This window comes from Barbus barbus, assembly GCF_936440315.1.
Source record: "Barbus barbus genome assembly, chromosome: 31".
NCBI classification, from domain to species: Eukaryota; Metazoa; Chordata; class Actinopteri; order Cypriniformes; family Cyprinidae; genus Barbus; species Barbus barbus.
Window position 1 is genome coordinate 26,601,527 of NC_136759.1, and position 27,902 is coordinate 26,629,428.

At 35.7% G+C, this 27,902-nt stretch overlaps 1 protein-coding gene across 1 annotated transcript; it reads right to left on the reverse strand.

The window, feature by feature from the left end:
- Positions 1-349: 349 nt before the first annotated feature.
- On the reverse strand, positions 350-27,902 carry LOC306851339 (cell adhesion molecule CEACAM5-like). The gene is made up of 16 exons (XM_079387500.1): positions 27,864-27,902; positions 26,809-26,844; positions 24,968-25,234; positions 22,097-22,366; positions 3,493-3,753; positions 3,055-3,327; positions 2,845-2,976; positions 2,591-2,749; positions 2,213-2,494; positions 1,804-2,046; positions 1,603-1,722; positions 1,256-1,357; positions 1,078-1,122; positions 889-975; positions 590-649; positions 350-454 (listed from the first exon to the last, which is right to left on the reverse strand). Exons 1-16 carry the CDS (start codon positions 27,892-27,894, stop codon positions 414-416), a joined length of 2,409 nt encoding a protein of 802 aa, XP_079243626.1. The 5' UTR covers positions 27,895-27,902; the 3' UTR covers positions 350-413.

The window sequence follows — 27,902 nt, forward strand, 5'->3', positions numbered from 1 at the left end:
TCTATATATTATATCTATATTATATCTATATATATTATATTATATTATATAGATATAATATATTTTTCTAATATACACATTTACAGTTAAAGACAACTTTTCCAGACCTGCTAATCACAATATTAAAATTCCTTAATATTTCCAGGTTTTCACTTGCAAGCCAATACACCCTTCAGTACTAAATTAAAATTCTCACTTTCTTTTGTTTTCCAATGAATAATCAAATATTAGCACGCAAACTTTCTGAAGCACATGACGGTTTGAATCACTAATATGAAGTACTGATAAATCTATTGCCATCAGTTGCTCAATAAAGCGTATTATTGATCGTTGATGATCCTGTCATTTTCTGGCCTTCTCAACAGAATCTCAGCAGTATCCTGGGATTTAAAGTTTCTTCTCATGGCATATTTTTATTTAACCTGAGCATACGTCACATCACTAGATCCAGCACCTGAAAACATATAAATGAATTCAAAATACACTTTTTTTTTCATTTTTATATACGTGATTTAATTTTATTCTTCAGTTCTTGATTGTGGTTTGTAGATGCAGTTTGTAGAATTGTGATGTTTTTAGTTTGGCTCACCTTGATCTGTTTGTAGTTTGAGTTCAGAGTAAAAGCAGTCAGAACTCTCAGCTTCATTCTCTAAAAGACCACAATTAATATCATTAGCATCTACTGTGTCCAAAAGTGATATGAACTAGTAATATATTTATAAAATCTCTACAGCTAAGGTATGTTATGCAGAGGAATATTTTAATTCTACATATATATTATATTTTAAAATGATAAACATGAACAGATGTTTAGGAAAATATTGTGGTCATTTTTTCTACTGTTATGATCATGAATTCATGAGAGCAGAGAATTTTGTTTGAGTTTACCTTTATTTTCTTTCTTTTTCTTCTGTTTTGTTGTAGATTTCAGTTCAATCTCAGCATAAGTGAGTTCAGTAGGACCACTAACACTGTCTACAATGAGGAAGAAGACACTTGGTTTAACTCGATTTGCTCTGCAAATATCACAGTGATGAAAAAGATGATTTCCATAAACAACTAAACTACTGTTCTTACCATTATTAACAGTTGCATCAACAGAGTCATAAATATGAGCAGTTCCTGTAATATATACATTAAACAAGTTAAATATTTTTGTATGAATATTTTTGTTAATTAAAATTGATCTCTGTCTTCCATCTCAGCTTGTAAAGATTTATGGGTATTTATTCATGGGTGATGGGTAAAGACTGACCAGACAGCAGTGTGTTGTATCCGGCTTCACTCTGGTTCTGGTCTGATGTCTGACTGCTGATCTGCTGTTGACTGACAGTAGAGGGAGACTGAGATCTTCCACCTAGTCAAACATAAAACATCTTTACTGGCATCTATGGATCCAGGAATAAACTTCAATGGTAACTTTTCAATCCACAAAAAGCTCTTCCTAGTTGACACTGCTGTGAAAACCAAAAAAACATCTTTACCAAGTTTGGGAGACCAGTTAAGACCAGAAAACTATCTTAGGCTGTTGAGGTATAGAAGCTAAAAAGGTTTGGGAACAGAGTTAGTGTCTGCAAATATGTCATAGAAAATTTATTTAACCTTTGTTGTTTCTATAGCGCCACAGCAGGAGCAAGACAATGATGAAAACTGTGAGAGTCAGTCCTGCAGTGACTCCAATTATCATGGGTTTGAGACCATCAGATCTTGAGTCTGTGAGAGCTGAGATATATTTGAACATTTAGATTAGTGCTGTAAAGAGCACATAAATATTTAAATGGTGTTTATAGTTCTTATTCTCACCTCTGACTGAGATCCAGCTCTTGGGTGACTCTCCTCTTTCTGGGTGTTTGCAGGAGTAGAAACCCTCATGTGACTTTGAGACAGTAGTAATGTTCATCTCTGTAGTTTGATTCTGGATGAGTGATCCATCTTTATAGAAATCAGCTCTGAGGTTTGATGGGGTTGTATGTCGATATAAACAGCGTAGAGTCAGATGATCTCCTTCAGTCACAGGATGAACAGGACTCTCCAGAATCACACCAGCTACAGAAACAGAGCAAACAAGCACTGACTGCATAATTATATAAACAATATGACAACCTTTCATGTTTTTGTCCACTGATGCTTAGTGCACTTGTTTAATCAACCTGCTTCATGCATCGGTTGTAAACTGCCAGAGAAATGAATAACTGCAGAAACACAGACTCACAGTGTACAGTGATATTAACAGGATGATGTTTCTCTCCAGATTCAGACTGACACCAGTACACTCCAGTGTGTGATGCATAGGTGAAGCTGATTGTACATGTAGATCTGGTTTGTGATCCTCGACGTAATGATGAACAATCTTCCAGCCGTCCACTGTCTGTGTATCTTCTCACTCTCCATCCTGTAGAGTTACTCTGGTCCTCACAGCTCAGAGAGAGAGAGATATATGTGAAGTGTTGAGTTCTGCTGGGACTGACGATCAGAGAGACTGGAGGAGAAACACCTGAGAAGACAATTACAGCTGCAGAGTTTCAGATCTGAGCTTAGAGACGCTCTGTATTCAATATGAACAAATAGTTTAAGTTCTGTTTGAACTCACCGGTGACCCACAGCTGCTGTGTGTTGCTGTACTGTGTTTTATGGATTGATTTCTCTCTCTCTGCTCTGCACACATAAACTCCTGTGTGATTTACAGCAGAACTGACAGAGTAGTTTCCTCCTGCTCCTCTGCTGCTGTCTGAGAGCAGATGATAATTATCTGTAAAACCAGAGAATGTATTCAATATTAAATATTAAATAGTATTTGGACATTAATAAAATCAATTAATTCAGATGAAGCACATTATAACATACCCGGTGAATCAGTTAAAGTGAACCAGCTGAATGTCCAGCCTGTAGAGAAGCTGTGAACCTCACAGATCAGAGTCACTGGATCTCCTTCAGTCAACCAGTTCTGTGGAGAAACACTTAAAACTGCTCTGGGATCTGAAATAGAGAAATCACTCATTAATAACACATCGAACCTGTGTTTGTGTGTGTTTATGAAGAGATGATGAAGCTCACCTGATACTGTCAGTGTAACTTTATCACTCGTTTCTGACCAGTGTGATCCTCCTGTCTCTGATCCATCACAGGAGTATTTACCTGCGTCAGACTCAGTAACAGAACTGAATGTGTGTTCCTGTAGTTTACTGACAAACCTGGTTGAACCTTCTTTATACCATCTGTAGCTCCAGCTAGTGACTCCTTCATCATATATGTCACATCTGAGAGTGACTGTCTCTCCTCTGAACACATGTTGAGCAGGTTTAATGGTCACTTTGGGTTTTGGTCTTTCTGTACAATGACAGCAATTCACAATGAAAGTTTTTTGTTCTATGAACACAGTTACTTGATTGTAAAACTAAATCTAAATCAGATTAGACTGAAATGTTCTCTAGCTGTTATTGCACTTACTGAGTGTCTCATTAAAGTATATGTGCATTATGTAAAAATACTTGCCGTATATTTTTACTGCTTCTGGTTTACTGTAATCTGTGTAATATCCTCCTCTTCGTGCTCTGCAGCTGTACTCTCCTCCATCAGAGACTTTCACAGGATTGATTGTTTTAGTTGCAGCTCCAGTAGATTCAGGGTTTGAGTCTTTTCTCCAGAGAAACTCCCATCCATTCTGTGACTGAATCCCCTCACATCTCAGAGTAACTGAGTCTCCAGTGAACACTGAACTCTGAGGCTCAACAGTCAGAGTTGGTTTAGTGAGACCTGTCAATATAGAGTTAGTGGGATTATGAGTTAAAAATTTCCAGCAGATCTCAGTAAGGAATCCATGAGGCTAAGTAAATCTGAGGTGGGTAAAATGTGGGGCTGGACAGGAGGAAAAACAGTGGACCTCATTCATGAAACATTCCTAAATATAGGAGTAAATTCCGAGTAATTTGCGCATAAAACAGACCTTCCCGAAAACTCCTCCAGGTTCACAAACGCTTCGTAAACGTCCGATTTGATAGTTAAACGTGTATGTTAATGAATTCCAATCCTTGGTAAATATGGAGCTTGTGCACGCTCATTCACAATTAGCATAATCCCCGCCTATGAATTACAGCTATGCAAATTTCATGTCCAGGAACGCAATGGAATATTCTGGTCTACTTTATCAAGTTTGGCTCCAGTATATTGCATAAATGCAAAAAAGACTAATTGGCCATATGGCTAACAATATATATTCAATAACGTATGTCCACCATCTGAAAACGCTTTGGTGGCACAGTGTTTTTCTCATAGACTGTATGTTTTCCAGCTGTCGATTTGGTTGCTATGATGTGGAATATCCATGGCAGTAAAGTATTACTAGCAGGGTTGGGAGGGTTACTTTTAAAATGTATTCCCCTACAGTTACAAATTACTTCATCAAAAAAGTATTCAGTAACATAATCCAAGTACCACAATATGAAAGTAATGTAATCTGATTACTTTTGGATTCCTTTTAGGTACATATGTAAGTAAAGTCAAAAAAGCAATATCTAAGTAGTCTACTTTTATTTAACTATGTCTTTAAAATTTAAACTAATATTTGAATATATTAAAAATCATGTCTTGTTTCACCATCTAGATATTACAGCCCGTATATATAAATATGTATTTATATAAAAGGCTATGCAGATATCTAGTGGCTTTACAGTTTAGTTTTACTACAGTTTAGCTTTATTTTTATTTTTATTTTTTACAGCCTAAAAGTAAAATTAAAATAGTTTATACACAACATTAAAAAAATTCACCATATACATATTCTGTTTTAAAATTAGCCTACAAGTCGAAACGTATGTGGAATGCTATGTCCTATCTATATTGCATTGACTGATTTCTACATTTTCCAGCTCATTTTCCGCTAGAAAACTTACACACAACTGCAGTCATGCACACCATGGAATTTTAAATCACTGACAAACATAAATTTTAGCTAACATGATGATTTCCATGCTAGTCATACCTGCAAATTTTCAAGTTGGTTGAGTAGCCTTTGTTAAAGCAAGAGTCATGCGTAGCTTACGCTGTACAACTATATTATTTCCTTTAACCTTTTTGAAGACAAAATAACTGAAATTTCCAGACATGAAAATGTTTTTCCCATCAGGAAGCATCGTCATTTACTGTAGCAGCGTCTCATCCCGCGTTTGAGGAGAATAATTGTAGACGGGTGTAATTTGCACGCACGAGTCAACTGAACCAGGAACTACTGTATAAAGCAGTGTTAAATATAGAGTTATTATGTCAAAAAAATAATTTATTTAATTTTAAATCAAACTAATGTAATCCTGATAGTATTGCCACTTTTCACAAAATGTAACTGTAATTTGAATACATTGTTTTTTGATGTAACTGTAACGGATTACAGTTACTATATTTTTGTATCCTGATTATGTAACACCGTTACATGTATTAGGTTACTCCCCAAGCCTGATTACTAGTATCTCATTTTGAAGAATATTACTGAATATAAAAATACAGTAACCAGTAATATTAACTTCTCTGTTGTTCAGTTGTTGTACATGTAGGATGATTGGTCGTTGTGGTATTTGTCCCGCTCCTCCTCCATTGATTAGACGACTGGGTAAAAAGTGACAGTGACAAGCGCTGTTTTCTACCAAAAGCCAGAGCCATAGAGAGAGAGAGTTGCGACAACTCCTTTGACTCCAATAGGCCGTTTTTTTTTACAGCAATGGTGGATCGTGGAGCCGCTCAATAGTTCCCGGAAGTTCGCGCTAATACTATCAGCGCCATAGAGATGCAGCAGAAGAAACCGCTGTCACCAACTTTTAAAAGGTAAGACATTTATAGAAACAAATTGTTTATTATCAGCACAGCTAATCAAATTGCCTTGTGCATTAAAACGGATCATCATTAGATTATTCCTCACTTAATTAGTAGATTTACGGGATGTTATTCATTATCTACATGCTGTTTCATACACTGTTGTGTAATTAAGGCTTTAAATGTGATTTTTGCTGGTGGGGAGTTATTTAATAGACTTGGATTTATTGCAAAGGATGCTGATGGACCTAAGTGAGAATGAAAAGCTTAAAATAGGTGAGCAATTTTCATTTCAGAATTATGCTAGACTAAATTTACAAAATGTATAGAAGTAATCACAGTAAACCTGTACTGTATTTTAGCTAGTGTAGAAGCAATGTGTTGTGATGGAGCATAACTTAACCATTTCTCCTGTGTTTTTCTCCTTCTCTATCTTCCATTCAGAACAAGAAACACCTGAAGACTCCCTGTAATGAGACATCACCCTCACAATGAGTATCTTCACTGGGTTTGGCAAGTCTCTCCCTGTTCTTTGTGAAAAAGTGTTTGTTGGTGTAATCTATAGATTGCTCCTGCTGACTATATCCAGCCTCTCATGAAGACTCCAGATGACCCTACACTTGTGAAGAGATGACGCCAGCCCTTGAGAGGACTTCAGATGAAGCTGACTCTGAATAAACTGCTCAATTTTCCTTGCATTGTAATGATCAAGATTGTTCTAAAATTAGGCTATACAAATGTGCATGATTTGTGTAGCCTAATTTTAGAACATTTCTGCCATAGGAACATTACTTTGACACCATTACTGTTAACAGAACTCTTATTTGTAATATAGAAACATTCATTTTCTGTAAAGCTGCTTTGAAACTATGTGTATAATAAAAAGTGCTATACAAATAAATGTGAATTATTTATTTAATTATATGTATAGTTTATTACAAATGTATGAATAGATTGCTGTAAATAAGAGCATAACAAAAGTCAACATATATAAAATATATGATTAAATGTGTAAAAAAGTTTTAAGTTGTTTTAAATTTTAATATACTACAAATATATTTTTATATATTAATAACTGAGGGTGCACAAGAATCAAAAACATTAAACAAGATTAATTGTCACTTAATCTTAACATATTGTCACTTATCTGTAATGCATTTTCTAAGAACAAACTTAATATTTACCATGAGATTACTAATACGACAATGAACATTTAGATGTGATTGCACTTGACAACAACATACAAGTTGTAAGAACACACACACACACACACACACACATATACACTCACCTAAAGGATTATTAGGAACACCTGTTCAATTTCTCATTAATGCAATTATCTAATCAACCAATCACATGGCAGTTGCTTCAATGCATTTAGGGGTGTGGTCCTGGTCAAGACAATCTCCTGAACTCCAAACTGAATGTCAGAATGGGAAAGAAAGGTGATTTAAGCAATTTTGAGCGTGGCATGGTTGTTGGTGCCAAACGGGCCGGTCTGAGTATTTCATCGAAAATGCCTTATTGATGCTAGAGGTCAGAGGAGAATGGGCCGACTGATTCAAGCTGATAGAAGAGCAACTTTGACTGAAATAACCACTCGTTACAACCGAGGTATGCAGCAAAGCATTTGTGAAGCCACAACAAGCACAACCTTGAGGCGGATGGGCTACAACAGCAGAAGACCCCACCGGGTACCACTCATCTCCACTACAAATAGGAAAAAGAGGCTACAATTTGCACAAGCTCACCAAAATTGGACGGTTGAAGACTGTAAAAATGTTGCCTGGTCTGATGAGTCTCGATTTCTGTTGAGACATTCAGATGGTAGAGTCAGAATTTGGCGTAAACAGAATGAGAACATGGATCCATCATGCCTTGTTACCACTGTGCAGGCTGGTGATGGTGGTGTAATGGTGTGGGGGATGTTTTCTTGGCACACTTTAGGCCCTTTAGTGCCAATTGGGCATCGTTTAAATGCCACGGCCTACCTGAGCATTGTTTCTGACCATGTCCATCCCTTTATGACCACCATGTACCCATCCTCTGATGGCTACTTCCAGCAGGATAATGCACCATGTCACAAAGCTCGAATCGTTTTAAATTGGTTTCTTGAACATGACAATGAGTTCACTGTACTAAAATGGCCCCCACAGTCACCAGATCTCAACCCAATAGAGCATCTTTGGGATGTGGTGGAACGGGAGCTTTGTGCCCTGGATGTGCATCCCACAAATCTCCATCAACTGCAAGATGCTATCCTATCAATATGGGCCAACATTTCTAAAGAATGCTTTCAGCACCTTGGTGAATCAATGCCACGTAGAATTAAGGCAGTTCTGAAGGCGAAAGGGGGTCAAACACAGTATTAGTATGGTGTTCCTAATAATCCTTTAGGTGAGTGTATATATATATATATATATATATATGTATATATACACACACATGTATATATATAAATATTCAGAGTCTGAAGTTACCTTGGTAAAAGACTACGATGTCGTTTATATAGCATGAACTTTTACAACGGTAACTTACCGTTAACGTAAAATATGTTAACAAGGCAGGTAAGGATAGATGACTAAATTAATCCTCAAATATTAGCGGATTTTATCTTTTAACAACAACACTGATACAGCTAAATATGCTACGTATACATTTTTATTAATGATATAAATAAATAATTTTATTGTCTACTAATTACCAAAAATCACAGTTCTGTTTCTCTAACTCAATGCATTCCAATTGCCCGCTATGAACTTCCTGGAACTATTTGAAGTCTACGTGAATCACGTGACGATCGAGCGTTTTAAACTTCCGTTGTCGCAACTCTGTTTTTCAACGGCTCTGGATCTACTCAAAGCTAAACTGGAGCTAAACAGTTTATCAACTCTCAGCCAGTAGCCCCTCACTGCAGAACAAAGATCCAGGGGGCGGGGTGGGATTCACATCTAGGGGGTGGAGATGGGTGGGTTTAGGGATCAGGGGGTGGAGACAGGTAGGTTGATGCAATTAAGATGTTTACATTGGCTTGTTAGAGTAATATTGCTGTCAACTGACCACAAAGTTTCCCTTCTGAATTAGCATAACTGCACAAGTTGTATAGTTAATAATATCTTTAAAAACAAATTACATTATACTTTAAGTTCCTTCAATAAAAAGGGGATTTAATAAAACTATGTAAACATTGTGTAGACGTGAATTAGTAATCTGGCCCCTTGGTATAAATGAGAAAAGATTCTGGACTTCATCACTATCAAAGTTGCCCATCCCTGGGGCCTGTACCATGAAGCCGGATTAGCTGGCTAGCCAGGTAAGTTTCAGTTTAATCTGCACCAGTCCTGGGTTTTAGATATCATGAAAGTGGATTGGCTTTTAGGGGAGTTCATTGCCATAGTAATTTACACTGCACAGCTAACCTGCTCTGGGGGCATTTTATTTTCTGGGTTAGAGATCTAAAACTGAAATTGGACCAATCAGATGTGAGCAAAGTGACACATGTCTGACACAAAAAAGTCACTCCCCCAATTTCTCTTCCTACAAATTAAAGTTCACTATGAAATACCTTAAAAAAATACTACAAAATTCAGGCTTTAATGATAATTAAAATTTAGCACTTTTTAGTTTAACAACTACTATTATAAAGCATTTATTTGAAATTAATATTCATATTTACAGATCATATTTAATTTACATAAGTGATATAATCAACAGATAACACTTTAAAAATGGCTACATGTGACCATGCATGTTCGAGTCTCTACAGCTATACATTATCAACTATATATAATCTAACTTCATAAGTTTCACTTGTGACTGCACTGATAGAGCAAGATCATTTCCTTTATTTTTCCTCTTTCATGGACAAGTACTTCAGTGGAAATGTGTTTAAATTCCTCATATTCATTAATCTCTTAACCGTTAACAAAAGAGTTTTGAATCTCGCTGGCTCTCTCGCGAGAAGTGAATCACACTTGCTCTGAGTTGTGATTGGCTGTTCGCCGTTGATGTCACACATTCATGTGCACATGCTCCATTAACTCAGGATCAAGCCTGAGTTGACAAAGCAAGTTGATGATCAGCTTCATGGTACAAACAAATCCAGATTGGAGTGGTTTGGTTTTGTCAACTCAAAACTAATCCTGTAACGCTGAATTTGTTTATGGTCCGTGTACGTTTTGATAGTTTGTTTTCCAATTTGAAATGAAATAAGCAGAAACGAGAAAACAGCACCTTTATTCGTTTTTTCGTTTTTTTGAAAAAAACGAAAAAACGAGATTTCGGCTTGATTTTTCGTTTTTTAATTCAGAGGCATAAAACGAATAAATGACTTCAAAATTCGTTTTCCACATGTGGGCGGTCCTGAGACGCCCCCTTCCGCCGATTGGTCAAGCAAATCTGAGCATGTGACGTCATCAGTAGTCGCTCAGGTCTGTTCAACAAAATAATAGTCCTCTAACGTTACTATGGCTACCGATTCTTAAACTGTACAGGGCAGGTCCTGTTGGGCTTTCTTCTGTGCAACTTTACGCGTTTCACAGAAATCTTTACATCAGAAATATTAAATATTAGTCTGCCACCAGCCCGTTTTATTTAGCTGTGCAGAGTTAAATCTGTGTGGTGAAGCTGCGCTAGACAGCGCCGAGCGAGAGAGGATCACTGACCAGTGTTCAGTCAGCAGTCAGTCAGAACTTGGGTACCTATGATGGTGAAATACATTTTTACTGAAAATGACCCGCGAGTATGATTGAAAGGACGATAGCGGAGGCAATTAAAAGCGCAATATAACTTCTGTTAACAAAAACAAAATTTTTTTTTTTTTTTTTATATAAGTGGCTTTGTCTTTGTTTTAATCAAATAATCATCTAACCGAGCCTTCGTTTTAAAGGGCGATTTCCAAATATATTTTATTTATTTGTTATAATATGGGTATTTTATGTCACCCGTCTTATTAGTTTGATTATAGTAGGCTATACGCGAGTTTTTTTATTGTACTATTTTACTGTTGTTTTTTAATTAACATTATATCATAACAACTTATAAAGATCAAAATCTACAGAAGAGATTAACAAATAACATTGGTGTTGTCATAAGTTAACTAATCAATGGGAAAATTTCCTCAACGGCACAACCCTATTCTTAATGTTGGCTACATGTTACAGATTTAATGTTGAGCACATAATGTTAAAGGCTTCTTAAAAACCATTACACTCGGTTGAAGAGTCAAGAAGGATGTGTTAATTTACTGTAGATTTCAATCTGTCATTAGTTGGTGACCCGGTGTAATTATAATAGCATAAATAAAAACAAATACACGTAATAGGCTATGTATGCCAATAGGCAAATCACATCTGCTTTTCCTCTAGATCACTTTACCTATGGAAGCCAGTTTCCGCCAATGAATAAAAAATAAAACAAGGTAATTGCGACTTTTTATCTCACAATTCAGACTTTTTTTCTCGCAATTCTGACTTTATAACTCGCAATTCTGACTTTATAACTTGCAATTCTGACTTTATAACTCGGAATTCTGAGATATAAACTCGCAATTCTGACTTTATAACTCGCAATTCTGACTTTATAACTCGCAATTCTGAGATATAAACTCGCAATTCTGACTTTATAACTCGCAATTCTGAGATATAAACTCGCAATTCTGACTTTATAACTCGCAATTCTGAGATATAAACTCGCAATTCTGACTTTATAACTCGCAATTCTGAGATATAAACTCACAATTCTGACTTTATAACTCGCAATTCTGACTTTATAACTCGCAATTCTGACTTTATAACTCGCAATTCTGAGATATAAACTCGCAATTCTGACTTTATAACTCGCAATTCTGACTTTATAACTCGCAATTCTGAGATATAAACTCGCAATTCTGACTTTATAACTCGCAATTCTGAGATATAAACTCGCAATTCTGACTTTATAACTCGCAATTCTGACTTTATAACTCGCAATTCTGAGATATAAACTCGCAATTCTGACTTTATAACTCGCAATTCTGAGATATAAACTCGCAATTCTGACTTTATAACTCGCAATTCTGAGATATAAACTCGCAATTCTGACTTTATAACTCGCAATTCTGACATTATAACTCGCAATTCTGACTTTATAACTCGCAATTCTGACTTTATAACTCGCAATTCTGAGATATAAACTCGCAATTCTGACTTTATAACTCGCAATTCTGAGATATAAACTCGCAATTCTGACTTTATAACTCGCAATTCTGACTTTATAACTCGCAATTCTGAGATATAAACTCGCAATTCTGACTTTATAACTCGCAATTCTGACTTTATAACTCGCAATTCTGACTTTATAACTCGCAATTCTGAGATATAAACTCGCAATTCTGACTTTATAACTCGCAATTCTGACTTTATAACTCGCAATTCTGAGATATAAACTCGCAATTCTGACTTTATAACTCGCAATTCTGAGATATAAACTCGCAATTCTGACTTTATAACTCGCAATTCTGACTTTATAACTCGCAATTCTGACTTTATAACTCGCAATTCTGAGATATAAACTCGCAATTCTGACTTTATAACTCGCAATTCTGACTTTATAACTCGCAATTCTGAGATATAAACTCGCATTTCTGACATTTTTTCTCAGAATTGCGAGTTTATATCTCACAACTCTGACTTTCTCGCACCATAGCAAACCACTCTCCGTGTAAGGTTTTGCAGTACTTTGTTCAATTTGCTATAGCTGATCTATATATTGAACTATATGAATGTTGCGTCCGAATATGATTTTTGAACAAACATAAAAATGACTCATTATTCTTTATTTCTGTGTTTTGCGCTCGCGGTTGGACAGTAGCCTACCATTACCGCCGGGCTTTCAGACAAAACATTCTTCATTTATTTATAGTTCCGAGTTTGAGGCAGCTTCTATCGCGTTATTTTAATAACAGCTGTCAAGTCAAAAACTTATTATTGTAACACTATTATTGATAGCTCATCGGCAGCTTTATTTCCAGAAATCCCTTTATGTGCTGGTACAGCAGAATCCGACTGTCCTTCGAGAGCATAATACTTCATTCATACTTCATTTATAGCTACTGCAAAGTTTAGCATCAACCCAAATACACACGGTTCAGCTATAAATCTGAATAAAAAAAAACAAAAAAAAAACAGTGTTTTTGAGCAGGGTTGGAACTAAATTCTGCAGGGCTGTGGTCCTCAAGCAACTGAATTTTGCACCCCTGAATTAGATTGCATTTATCTGGAATATAGGCTTCCTGTGTTTGGACATTTTCATAAACGTTTTCCTGAATATGCTTCTAAGATTTTACACTAGTTTACAGCCAGAACTGCAACCAGAACGAGACCAACTTATATTATTATTGTCTATAGCAACGATAATTTAATCACAGACGTATTATAGGCCTGTAGTCTATATGAAGAGTTCAGATGCAAAAGCCTCTAAGTGCCATCTGAAATTTTCTTCTAAAATGAGCATTTTTCTCAGGTACAGGTTCTTTTCATTGTCATTAAAGTAAAATAACTGAATATAAACGAAAAATACTAATTTTAGAAGAAAATTTCAGATGGCATTTAAGCTTTTGCATCTGAATTCTTCATATATAATTGACTAAATAATTTTCATTTATTTATAATTTATTTATAATTTTCATTGGGGATGTCTTGCTTGGTCGATATCTTACAACATTAAATACAGGAGATAAGATAATTCTATAGCAAGAACAAAGCGCGCTTTATGCGAGAGTGAAGGAAATCCACCTGCGTGCATTCATATATATCCACTCTTGTGTTACAATAATACGCGCTTTACTTGACAGCTGTTATTAAAGTAACGCGATAGAAGCTGCCTCAAATTCAGAACTATAAAGAAATGAAGAATGTTTTGTCTGAAAGCCCGGCGGTAATGGTAGGCTACTGTCCAACCGCGTCCAAAAGCCTTACACGGAGAGTGGTTTGCTATGGTGCGAGAAAGTCAGAGTTGTGAGATATAAACTCGCAATTGTGAGAAAAAAAGTCAGAATTGCGAGTTTATATCTCAGAATTGCGAGTTATAAAGCCAGAATTGCGAGTTTATATCTCAGAATTGCGAGTTATAAAGTCAGAATTGCGAGTTTATATCTCAGAATTGCGAGTTATAAAGTCAGAATTGCGAGTTATAAAGTCAGAATTGCGAGTTTATATCTCAGAATTGCGAGTTATAAAGTCAGAATTGCGAGTTATAAAGTCAGAATTGCGAGTTTATATCTCAGAATTGCGAGTTATAAAGTCAGAATTGCGAGTTTATATCTCAGAATTGCGAGTTATAAAGTCAGAATTGCGAGTTATAAAGTCAGAATTGCGAGTTATAAAGTCAGAATTGCGAGTTATAAAGTCAGAATTGCGAGTTTATATCTCAGAATTGCGAGTTATAAAGTCAGAATTGCGAGTTATAAAGTCAGAATTGCGAGTTTATATCTCAGAATTGCGAGTTATAAAGTCAGAATTGCGAGTTTATATCTCAGAATTGCGAGTTATAAAGTCAGAATTGCGAGATATAAAGTCAGAATTGCGAGTTTATATCTCAGAATTGCGAGTTATAAAGTCAGAATTGCGAGTTTATTTTTAAATTAAAAAAAAGTCGTGACGTATTGTCAAGTATGGTGACCCATACTCGAAATTGGTGCTCTGCATTTAACCCATCCAAGTGCACACACACAGCAGTGAGTAGTGAACAAATGCACACACGCACACACACACACACCGTGAACACACACCCGGAGCAGTGGGCAGCCATGCGGCCGGGGAGCAGTTGGGGGTTCGGTGCCTTGCTCAAGGGCACCTCAGTCGTGGTATTGAGGGTGGAGAGAGCGCTGGACATTCCCTCCTCCTACCTACAATCCCTGCCGGCCGGGGGCTCGAACTCGCAACCTTTCGATTACGAGTCCGACTCTCTAACCATTAGGCCACGACTTCCCCCAATTTATATCTCAGAATTGCGAGTTATAAAGTCAGAATTGCGAATTATAGTCAGAATTGCGAGTTATAAAGTCAGAATTGCGAGAAAAAAAGTCGCAATTACCTTGTTTTATTTTTTATTCATTGGCGGAAACGGGCTTCCATAGGTAAAGTGATCTAGAGGAAAAGCAGATGTGTTTTGCCTATTGGCATACATAGCCTATTACGTGTATTTGTTTTTATTTATGCTATTATAATTACACCGGGTCACCAACTAATGACAGATTGAAATCTACAGTAAATTAACACATCCTTCTTGACTCTTCAACCGAGTGTAATGGTATTTAAGAAGCCTTTAACATTATGTGCTCAACATTAAATCTGTAACATGTAGCCAACATTAAGAATAGGGTTGTGCCGTTGAGGAAATTTTCCCATTGATTAGTTAACTTATGACAACACCAATGTTATTTGTTAATCTCTTCTGTAGATTTTGATCTTTATAAGTTATGATATAATGTTAATTAAAAAACAACAGTAAAATAGTACAATAAAAAAACTCGCGTATAGCCTACTATAATCAAACTAATAAGACGGGTGACATAAAATACCCATATTATAACAAATAAATAAAATATATTTGGAAATCGCCCTTTAAAACGAAGGCTCTGTTTGTGGTTTACAATTATTTGATTAAAACAAAGACAAAGCCACTTATATTAAAAAAAAAAAAGAAATTATGTTTTTGTTAACAGAAGTTATATTGCGCTTTTAATTGCCTCTGCTATCGTCCTGTCAATCATACTCGCGGGTCATTTTCAGTAAAAATGTATTTCACCATCATAGGTACCCAAGTTCTGACTGACTGCTGACTGAACACTGGTCAGTGATCCTCTCTCGCTCGGCGCTGTCTAGCGCAGCTTCACCACACAGATTTAACTCTGCACAGCTAAATAAAACGGGCTAGTGGCAGACTAATATTTAATATTTCTGATGTAAAGATTTCCGTGAAACGCGTAAAGTTGCACAGAAGAAAGCCCAACAGGACCTGCCCTGTACAGTTTAAGAATCGGTAGCCATAGTAACGTTAGAGGACTATTATTTTGTTGAACAGACCTGAGCGACTACTGATGACGTCACATGCTCAGGTTTGCTTGACCGATCGGCGGAAGGGGGCGTCTCAGGACCGCCCACATGTGGAAAACGAATTTTGAAGTCATTTATTCGTTTTATGCCTCTGAACTAAAAAACGAAAAATCAAGCCGAAATCTCGTTTTTTCGTTTTTTTTAAAAAAACGAAAAAACGAATAAAGGTGCCGTTTTCTCATTTCTGCTTATTTCATTTCAAATTGGAAAACAAACTATCAAAACGTACACGGACCGTTTATCTACCATCATGGTACAGCCCCCTGGTTTAGGTATAGTTAACGTGGGAGAAGTTGGACCTGGATCTCTATGCCCCCTGGATCAAGTGTTCTGCAGTGAGGGCCGTCTTCTCTCAGCTACAAAAAAACAAAAACAGTGCAAACGAGCTTGTAAAATATTACAATGGCACTGTATCAATATTCAGTGTCACCAGTTTGCCAAAAAGAACACGGAATGTTGTATGCACCATTGGTGGGAAGAAGGTGTAAATTTATTTCGTAGCAACTAACGTTTTGCAAATATGACCAATTTTAATTTTTTTAATTTATGTCAGAACGGCTTTACGAAGGATTTACACAGAAATTTGTTCTGCTCATGTTTCATGATTGAAGCCCAGTGTGAGCAAAGGCAGATGTAGATGCTTGGCAGATATGAGTTTGATGCCTGTGAGAACAGAGGGCTGAGGGTCACGGCTGCAAGACCTGCACTGGTGGAGTGAAGAGGGGGGTCAGTGGTGGAGCAAATGAATCACAATTACTCAATTACTGTAATTAAGTAATTTTTCCCAGAGGAGGGACAGTTAGGAAGGAGTCTCGAGTCAAATCCAAAGTCCTCAAAGAGTTAAAGATAATGAGATAATTAAGAGACTAATTAAATGATGATTGTGCATTAGTGATGAACACCTGTTTTTATTGAGAATTACTGAGGATCAGATGTTGATGTTTTATTGGTTAAAATGATGCCACCATCATGGAGATCAGTGTTTGGTTGCTTTAGTTCTGTAATACTGCATGTAGAGTTGTAAAGCAGTGAGATTAATACTTTACAATGAGCAGCTATTTTCTGTTTTATTTGATGAGTAAGTCATCATTAGAGCTAAGAAAAACAAATCTTTTTGAAGCATTGGATGAATTGAACCGATTGTTTTGAAAAATGAGTTTATGTTTCAAGGCATTTGAAACAGCACATGCTGGTGACACTTGCTGGTGAAGATGTTATAAAAGCATCAAGAACTCAGACCAAACTTACAAAACAAATGGAATTTTTATTTTTTTTTATTTTTTTTAATACTATTTTTTTAAATAAACACTTAATATTAGCGCTTGTGTTACATGTTTTATTTAAGTATAATCAAACCCTTAACACACAATTTTTTTTTTTTTTTATAAATTAATTGATTTATGTAATTATTTAATTAAGTGTTTTCATTAGAGCTGTCTATAAAATCCAGCAGGCAAGCGTAGTGTCATCAGTCAGGAGAAGGAGGTGGTTTTAATTCTATTGTAATCTCATTTTGTTATTTTTAAGGTACACAGCAAAATCCCCGGTGTCAAATTAACACTGCTGGGTGTCTATATGGGTCCACGCTACAGAGTGTTAAAAGTAACATTGAAGCAGTGTTAAAGTTAATGAGGTAATTAAGAGATTAATTGAGTTCTGATTGGCCATTATTGAACACACCTGATGTTAACAAACAGAATCACCAAAGAAGAAAATCACGTTTTAAAGTCACCATTATAGTGGTCAGTGTTTACTTTAGTTGGGCCCTTGACCCTTTAGAATTACAGTTTGTTTGGCTGTTAGAACTAAATTATAGCAGCCAGAAAAGCAAAAAAGCAGAAGTCTCTGGATGGTAATGATTCTATTTTGACATTATAATCCTGTACTGATGAGTAACATTTGCCTGCAGAACCGGAGGCTGCATTTTCAGGAACGCAAACCTAGGACCCTAGGTTTTTAGTGACAATGTCTCCTACCGAATTAGAGGACCAGCAAAGATGGATGACAATCAGAGTGTGAGTATCAAATGTGAATCCATTTTTATTTGTTTAGCATTAAAAACAATTGTGATGCATTTCATTGGAAAGTTAGCATAGCCGAAGTGATCGTGATTTGCTAAATAGTCTTGAATGCATAGCCATCATATATTAGCCTCTAATGCTGTAAAATTAATTGTTAGCACATTCATTTAACGAAACTGTTGCATGATAAGCCCGTGTTGTCTTATTGACAGCACAATAAACTATAGCACGTTCGTTGTGAAAGCTTGTTAATTACTCATTGTTTTTCCATTTTAATTAAGTTAAAATAATCTTAATGTTTTAGCTGTCACATGCTCACAGTCAGCCTGTATAACGTTACCCCACAATACATGTTATGAGTACGTCTCTTCATTTTGACATGGTTTTATTATGTTGGTTGAGACATATGACATTTTAATAGTCAGACATAACAGAGAGGCCATCATAATAATTGACTGTTAAAATACCACGTGTTAGATTGTGTCATTTACTGTGTTCTGTGCTCTATATGAAGTGCATAACAATATAATGTATTGTGCATGTTTCTGCCCTTTCGAACCCTACTGTATATTATACCTTATGCTATATTTCAATTAACAATTTTCTTTTGATAGGCCATCATATATGGCCTGGCTGGGCTTCAGAATTGGTCTCTGCAGGATGCTGAGCAGACCTTCCTCTCTGGTCCTGATTATCATCACAGGTAAGAGTAGAAAATGGAATTGTTTTTACACAATGTCCAATGTATCCTTTTTTAAGCATTTACAGTATTTCTGTTAACCTAGCAGTGATGATGTTCTCCATTTACTATTTCAGTGAAGTGGAAGAATTTAATAGGGTGATAGAGAAACAATAGAGAAAAGAGGGGAGAGCATCCAGGTGGTAGGTAGTGCTGCTGCATACATCACAATGTGTGCTTTAAAAATTTAAAGGTCAGGAAAAGTCATGTCAATAATATGTTATTTCTGTTCAGATTTCTTGCATCTCTCGCTATTATTTTTTCTCAGTTCAGATGGGTTTATTGACAAATGTTTCAAGAACCTTTGTTCCCACAACATCAAAATATTATTTTTCCAAATCTTTGAACAGTATGCAATAATATTATTATGAACATTAACTGGTATGAAGATTGATATAATTATATTTGTATCGTATATGTGTATGCGGTCTGTGGTAACTAAGATCTTTTAAATATGAAATTTAAAATTAGACAATAGAACATGTTCAGCTAAATGTTCCTTATTTCATTCACTTCTCTCTCTTTCTCTCTCTTAGGAGTCAGTGAAGACGCTGTGCATGAAGTTCTTTCTATGTGGTTCATGTCATGAACAAATTTGTTTTTGTGTGTGTTCAAGTTCAACTGTTGTAATATATTATTTTATAAAATATACACGATCTTAAATCTACCCCCAGAGTCATCCTTGTGTCTTCCCTCTGTACTTGAAAATGTGGTTGATCTAGTGACTGAAAAGACTATACCATGATTCCTTGTTTATTTTACTTGAGTTATTATATTATGCTACTTAGACCCAATAATTACTCAACTATCCTAGGAACCAGGTTTAATTGCAATAAAGAAAGTAGTATTTGGATGTAATAAAACTAAAAAAAAAAATCTAAAACTCTAATGTAGTTAAAACAGTGTGGAAATACTGCCTTGATGGCACTTTTTTCGGTCCTCAAAAACTAGGGTCCTGGAAATGCGGTCCTAAAACTGCGGTCCTGAAAGTGCGGCCTCCGGTACTGCAGACGGATAATATTGGTACTGACCTGAATAACTGAGTTAGGTTTTCTTTGTTGGTTATATCAACACTGTGAACAACAAAAGATCTGGCATGTTCAGTAAAATCAGGCAGAGGATTTTAAAAATTATTTTAACTTAAAATTGACTTTATTTTAAACTTTAATTTTTTTTTTAATTTAGATACACAGACATCAAGAATCAGTGTGAGAATCACAACAGAAGTGACCATCAAAAAAGCATGTTGTAGCCAATCAAAACTCATCCATGGCTCCCATCATGCATTGGGGCATAAATAAATTATGAGCAGAATAGTTTTTTCTTTTATTTTTGCTGTTTTTATGTAACTTTTTAGTAGCTTGTTTTGTGATGTTCAGAGTTGATCTGTTTATCTGAACATGCTGTTTGTCACCGTTGTTGAGATTCATACACTGATACTTGATATCTGTGTGTGCCTGAAATAAAGACTCTTCTGAAGTTTTTTAATTTTGCATCAGAACCGAAAGAAATGTATGTTAGAACATAATCATCAAAACCACCAACTGATGATTTTTGCTCTTTTCAGAAGTCCGCCTGGCGTAACTTAGTTATAGCAGCCAACAAAATATAGGCATCAAGGATCAAGAACCCAACTAAAGTAAACACTGACCACTATAATGGTGACTTTAAAACTCGTGATTTTCTTCTTTGGTGATTCTGCTTGTTAACATCAGGTGTGTTCAATAATGGCCAATCATCACTCAATGAATGTCTTAATTACCTCATTAACTTTAACACTCTGTAGTGTGGACCCATATAGACACCCAGCAGTGTTAATTTGACACCGGGGATTTTGCTGTGTATGATGTGATTTGAAGGTTGAAAGTACTGAATGATTTTACACATTGTTTTAAACTATATAGCCATCTGTGTTAAAGGGAAGTTATGTTTTGTTTAACCCACAACATCTGGCACTGAATTCTTTGTTTTTATAGTACAATCTTGTGGGATTTCATGATTAACTGGGCAACCAGAAGTGGTTCATGGGTTCACTTTGGGCCTGTTTACACCTGGTCACATCATGCGTTTTCTCTGATCGGATATCTATCTGATTTGTTAAAACGTTTCCATTTACACTTGGCCACATAAATGTGTCTTCGCAAAACGGATACAAATCCTTTCGTCAATTCCCACGCAATATGCAAATTTAATGGAGTTCACGTCAATTAAAGCAATAGATAGGTGCTGCATTTTATCCATTATCAGCTAATTTAAATATCAGAGACCGCAACAAGAGAGAGCATGGTACCGGACAGATCGCTCTCCTTTGAATGAAGATGATTGTGTGTTGAGTGTCTGCGACTTATTTTCAGTTTCATTCGCACGTCAGATTGCTGAAGAAATACTCAGCTACTCAACCACGGTGACGCTTATTGAATTACCACTATCATATCTGACTATAACATGCCATATAACCTATAACACACTCTCACACATTTATTGTTATAATATTTTGGAAGTAATACATTTAGTATATGCTGTTTCTACAACTAAAGGCATTTACACAGCTCCAGTTTTATCTGAAAAGACGCCTAGGCTTTTAGACATGAACACTTATCATACGATCCTCAACAGTGGTGACAATAATTATTCATACTGCAGTGCATGATGGGAAATTTTACTATGGTGTTACCCAGCATGAAGCATTTTGTTGATTGTAACCATTGCTGAGATTCATATGCTGGTTCTTGATGTCTGTGTGTGTCTCAACAGGGTGGGAGTTTAAATATGTATATGCATTAAATAAATGTATACCTTTTAGAGCAACCCTTTACTTGCATGCTGTTGTCTCAGAGAGTTCATTACACAAAAGCTTAACATAAAAAGGATAAAAAAAAAAACTGTTATTTTGAACCAAACCAAATGAGCATTTAATGAATATCTCATCATACAAAAACACACAGCTAACAGTCACTCACTGTAAAACACTGATCTCTCTTCTTCCCAATACCACATGTATTGCTACAAAGAGAGATCTACTACAGCAGTCAAGGGTCAAGAGCCCAACTAAAGCAAACACTGATCTCCATGATGGTGGCATAATTTTAACCAATCAAACATCAACATCTGATCCTCTGTAATTCTCAATAACAGCAGGTGTTCATCACTAATGCTCAATCATCATTTAATTAGTCACTTAATTATCTCATTAACTTTAACTCTTTGAGGACTTGGGATTTGACTCGAAACTTGTTTGTGATTGAAAGGAATGACTTGGCTCCTCTGGTGAAATCAGTTTATGGGTGGAATAAATATATGGCAGCACTTGTACTTTCTGAACCCTGGACTTTCCATCTCTGATGGTTTTAGTTTTAAAAACAGTGCATAATGTGAAGGAAAAGAAGCAAATCACTCATTAATAACATGTTAAACGCCTGTATATGAATGATAATCAAACTCACCTGATACTGTCAGTGTAACTGCTTCACTGATGTGTGACCAGCGTGATCCTCCTGTGTCTGATCCATCACAGGAGTAGTTACCTGCGTTAGACTCAGTAACAGAACTGAATGTGTGTTCCTGTTGTTCACTGAAAACACTTCTTGAATCTTTATACCATCTGTAGATCCAGCTAGTGACTCCTTCAGGATATATGTCACATCTGAGAGTGACGTTCTCTCCTCTGAACACATGTTGAGCAGGTTTAATGGTCACTTTGGGTTTTGGTCTTTCTGTACAATGACAACAATTATTAATTAATTAAATATTCAAGTTTTTCTGCTGAAGATCTACTGAAGATACTAGTAAGTCATTATTGCATCTTGATTTTAAAGGAAAAGTAGGAAAAAATCAGAAAGTAGCAATTACAGGAACAACCCTTATGAAACAAAAATATATGGAAATATACTGCAAAAGTATAATGTGATATATTACATTAATGCATTGACCATATATGGCTGTATATTGATACAACTTAAAATGCTGTCAAATGATTAATTGCGATTAATCGCATCCAAAATAAAAGTTTTTGTTTACATTATATATGTATATGTACTGTGTATATTTATTATATATATATACAGTATATATTTTGAAAATATTTATGTTTATACATTTATATATTCATGTGCTTATATTTTATATTATATATGAATATATTTAATACATAAACATAATATGCATGTGTTTGTATTTATATGTAATAAACATACACAGTATACACATATATATTATGTAAACAGAAACTTTTATTTTAGATATGAGTCATTGCGATTAATCATTTGGCAGCACACACACACACACACGCATATATATATATATATATATATATATATATATATCAGAGGTCTTGGTAACTGAAAATTTTTTCGTCATTGACTGAATTTTTTTTTATCAGTGATGGAAAAATCTGAGGGCTGTCCGTTACTTTGACAGATTACACTGAGAGTGATCTATTGTAATTTATAACTGTAATTTCCACCCCTGTCCAGTTGGTGTCGAGTGCGCTCCAGTATAGCAGCAGAGCTGGATCATCAGCCTCCAGAACAAAAATAAAACTGTCAAGATCCTACTCACTAGTAAAGAGAAAGAGATGATCAGTTCACTGCGCTGCCGCTCACTTGATCTGAACGACAGCAATCTATCACACCACATTAAAGAGCACCAAAACGGTATTTATTTCTCAAATTTCCTAATAAAATGGACAGAATTTGAAATCTGAGACTTTGTTTCATATCAAAAATAACAAAGCAAAATGCTTAGCCCATTGAGATTTAGATGTAGCTTCTGTTCATTCATCAACTGAAAACAGAATCAATTGGGATTTAAGAATCGATATTGGTTCATAAAAATGAGAATCTATTAAAATAGAGAAATCGATTTTTCTACCAAGATTGTGTTGTTTTTAGTAGCCTCCGCTGTAACTGCGGTGTGTTGAGCATGAAAAGTGACGCACAGTCTCTGTTCATCTGTTCTCTTCATAAATAAATACATGCATAAGCCTATATGCTCATCCTGTAGGTTCATTATTAATAAATACAAGCAGTTAAATGTGTTATTATAATTAAATATGAAAATGAAAATGACAGGTAATAATAGATGATGACAGAGTTTTTACGACCCTATCCGTCCAATGTTAAAGTTTAACGCAACCTATATTGATCAGTCATTATATTATAACTACCTATCTAATAACCTGTAGGACCTCCTTTAACCCACAAAACAGCCGCCACACAGCGATGCTTGATTCATTGAGGTGGCAATACGTCTCCTGGGGTATCTGGTACTATATTTTCAACAGCAGGTTCTCCAGTTCCTGTACATTGCAGGGTGGTGGTGATGAAGAGCAAACCCAGTTTTTGCTCCATGTTATGTGTCGTTGGTGATGGTGTGCAGTTAGCATGGGGACCCGGCTGGGTGCTGTGACACATTGCCCTGATCACCACTGTTTAACTGCTGGTGATTTGTCACACTGTGGCCCTGCAGTCGCTGTGAATGATGTGCGACAGTCTCAGCTGGACGATGATTTGATGTTTGGACATCTGTGCACCACTTTTTATATGTACTCACTACACCGGCACGTGAACAAACCACAAGGACAGCCGTTTACCATCACTTACTGTACAGCTACAGTATTATGTTATGAAGTATATAATTGAACAAAGAGTTATAGGACAACAAAGATGCAAAAACCACCATAGACAAGGTTCAAACCCCCAACCTTTAGATTAACAGCCCAGAGCTTGAAATGCTGTGCCACAACACCTACATCTATAACAGCAGCCAAAGAGACACATCAGTCACCAAAGTGTTGTGCAGGAACAGCAGTTTACAATACAATTCAAAATGGCAAAGTCTTATTTCTGACCAGTATGTGGCGCTGTTACCAAACACAAGACCATGCCTACAAAGCTTATTTAAACAGAGAAGTGTTGCAGAGATACATCACAACTATTGTTTAGGGTGTCATTTGGTAACAGCTGAACAATTACAAAAAAAAACACAATTTGAAACCTAGCTTGACAATCATGAGCCAATTTTGTTTAAAAAAAAAAGAAAGAAAAAGAGAAAGAAAAACAGACGACAATATATTTTATAATGTCTGATTATTAACACGTCATCTTCATTTTGAGATCAGGATAAGAATCCTATATTTAGCCAAAGATTCAATGTTATAAAAAGGGCAACACAAGTTTGGTGCTCAGCCCCTAAAAATCTGATCACTTTTTAACCTCTTAAGAAACACTAAAAAAACTGCTCTGGGAGCTGAAATTGAGAAATCACTCATTAATAACCGTTTGTTTGTGTGTTTATGAAGAGATGCTCAAACTCACCTGATACTGTCAGTGTAACTGCATCACTGCGGAGAGACCTGTGTGGTCCTTTAAATCCATCACAGGAGTATTTACCTGCGTCAGACTCAGTAACAGGACTGAATGTGTGTTCCTGTCCATCACTAAAAACACTGCTTAAACCTTCTTTATACCAGAAGTAGCTCCAGCTAGTGACTCCTTCAGCATATATGTTACATCTGAGAGTGACGTTCTCTCCTCTAAACACATGTTGAGCAGGTTTAATGGTCACTTTGGAATTTGGTTTTTCTGTACAATGACAACAATTCACAATAAAAAATAATGTGAATAATAAAATAAGCTGTTTATTATGGTGGCCGAGAGAGCTCAATGCGCTGCAAATAGATAAAACACCTGCAAATTAAGAAAACAACTTTCATCAATTTGACAACACACACGCTGCAAATACTCACAACAAAACCAAACAAAGAAATGCACTGCAAATAATATTTATTTGGTTGTTGTGATCGTTTGCAGTGCGTTTCTTTATTTGTTTGTGTTGTGAGCATTTGCACCACCAGGGGTGTGTTCCAGAAAGCAGGTTATGTGACATACCCGGATAAGTTTGAGGATAAGCGAGCGAATAAACTCGGCTTTCGGTTCCAAAATCGGAGGTTACTTTTAGGGTATGTAAGTAACCATAGTAACTTGCTCTCTGAAGAGGTTAGTTCACTTCAGTGCTATCAGTGCACGCGTGACATACTGACCAGCCTTCAGTGGGCCTGACAGATAGCGCACAACATATTTATATATATATATATATATATATATATATATATATATATATATATATATATAGCGCTAATATAAGTAATAAATAAGGTAATATATTATTCTAATATGGTTATTTTATTTATTTTATTGGCATATATGACAGTTATCTGTATAAATTATAAAACACTATGACAAGGTAATGTTTAATTTATTATATTATATATACTTATTACATTTTATATTATCATCTCACACATGGATTGGCATTTTCTATAATGTATTTCTATAATAAAAATACATATCTGATATGACTTAATATATAATTAGCATCAAACTATAAATATAAGTCATATTCTCAAGGATTGAAGATTAAACGGGAAAAAAAATTATTAAACAACCATCAATTAGGTGGCGATATGCACTAAGCATGTAAATGAACAAAAGAAGAAGAAAGAAACAGCATGGTGCGCTTTTTCTTAGCGCCCGTTTCCATAGTGACTCGTCGATTTGTCGCTCTGTTGAGATTGTCTTGAGTCTTAATCAGGAACATACTCTGAGTTTAATGAACTTACTCCCGGACGCCTTTTTGGAACCACATACCTCGAGTAAGCAAGTTTTGGGGTTAATCAACCCAAAGTTCAGGGTTTAACTGAAGGTAAGTTAACCGTGCTTTCTGGAATACACCCCTGCGGTCAAACTGATGAAGATGTTTTCTTGATTTGCTGGTGCTTTTTCTATGTGCATGTGTTTTCTGAAGTCGCAGCGTGTTGAGCTCTCTCAGCCACCGTAGTTTTTATTGTATAAACAGTTTATTGCAAAACACACATGCTGTATCAGGTTAGACTGAAGAGTTGTTTATAGCTGTTACAGTCACTTATTTAGTGTTGTATGAAACATTTTCACTAATTTCTCAGAGCAGTTCATTATGTGAGGAAATATATTTGCTGTGTATTGTCACTGCTATTGGTTCACTGAAATGTCTTCCTCACAACACAAAATAGCTTCAGAAGGTGTATTTATAATAATTTAAAATCATAACACTGTTTTCACAGCTAGGTTGTAACAGTGTAGAATCACTCGTATGTGAATATGTGATGAAATTCATTCACCTTCAGTTTGTCCAGACTGGATGTTTGAAATCAGCACTAAAAACACAAAAAGAAAATGTCAGCATTGAGCTGATACTGTGTACATTACATTATCCATATGAAGTATTCTTCTTCCTTTGCTTGTAAAACACCATCATTTTACTCTTAAATGTTTCTCAGCTTCACAACAGGTTTAAGTTATTTTTGGTAACACTTTATTTTGATGGTCCCTTTTGAGCATTCTGTTGACAATAAGTAACTTTGCACCTATATGTCAACTAACTCTCATTAGAGTACTTGACTGTCTGAATAATATCTGCTAACTCTTTATTGTGATGGTATCCCAACAGACACTCAGACTAAGTAATTTTGCAAGTGCATGTGAACTAATGCTAACCCTAACCCAACCAGTCTGCTAATACTCTACTAACACTCTAATGAGACACAGTAGATATGTAGGTGCAATGATACTTATAGTCAACAGAATGTTAAAGGGACGATCAAAATTAAGTGAAACCTTTTTTTGGCTAATTTGTCTAGAGATCTTTTAATCTAACTTGTCTACACTTTCAAGGGTCTGAAAACTGTGACAGTAATAAAGATGAACTCATAATAAGATAGTGTGTGGAGAACTGCAGATGAACAATGAAACAGTGGTTTGATATTTTACAGATTTCATCATCATAGCAGAGAAACCTGTTTAGGGAACTGACAGTCTGATCACAAGAAGAGGAATAAAGAAACTCTTACTAAGTGCACATTAGTGAATATCTAATTTACACACATTACTAAGCATCTGAGCAAAACAAACCAACAGAACTGATTCAACAAACATTATTACAAAGCACAAACACAACAACGTGCATTTCTTTCACAAACAGCACTAACTGCAAACCTGCTCCTTCAAGCTAGTCCCTCATATATTATGGACTAGGGATCGATTTGAGAATCTGAGAGCAGCATAAAAATAAATAAATTTTAAAAAGATCAGGCACACTAAATCACTTGATCCCATTCATAATATAAGAGCAATTAACATTCAATGAACATTCACACCCAGAGAAAGCAATACTCACAGAGCACAAGAGGAAGTTGACTGAGCTCCATACTGACTG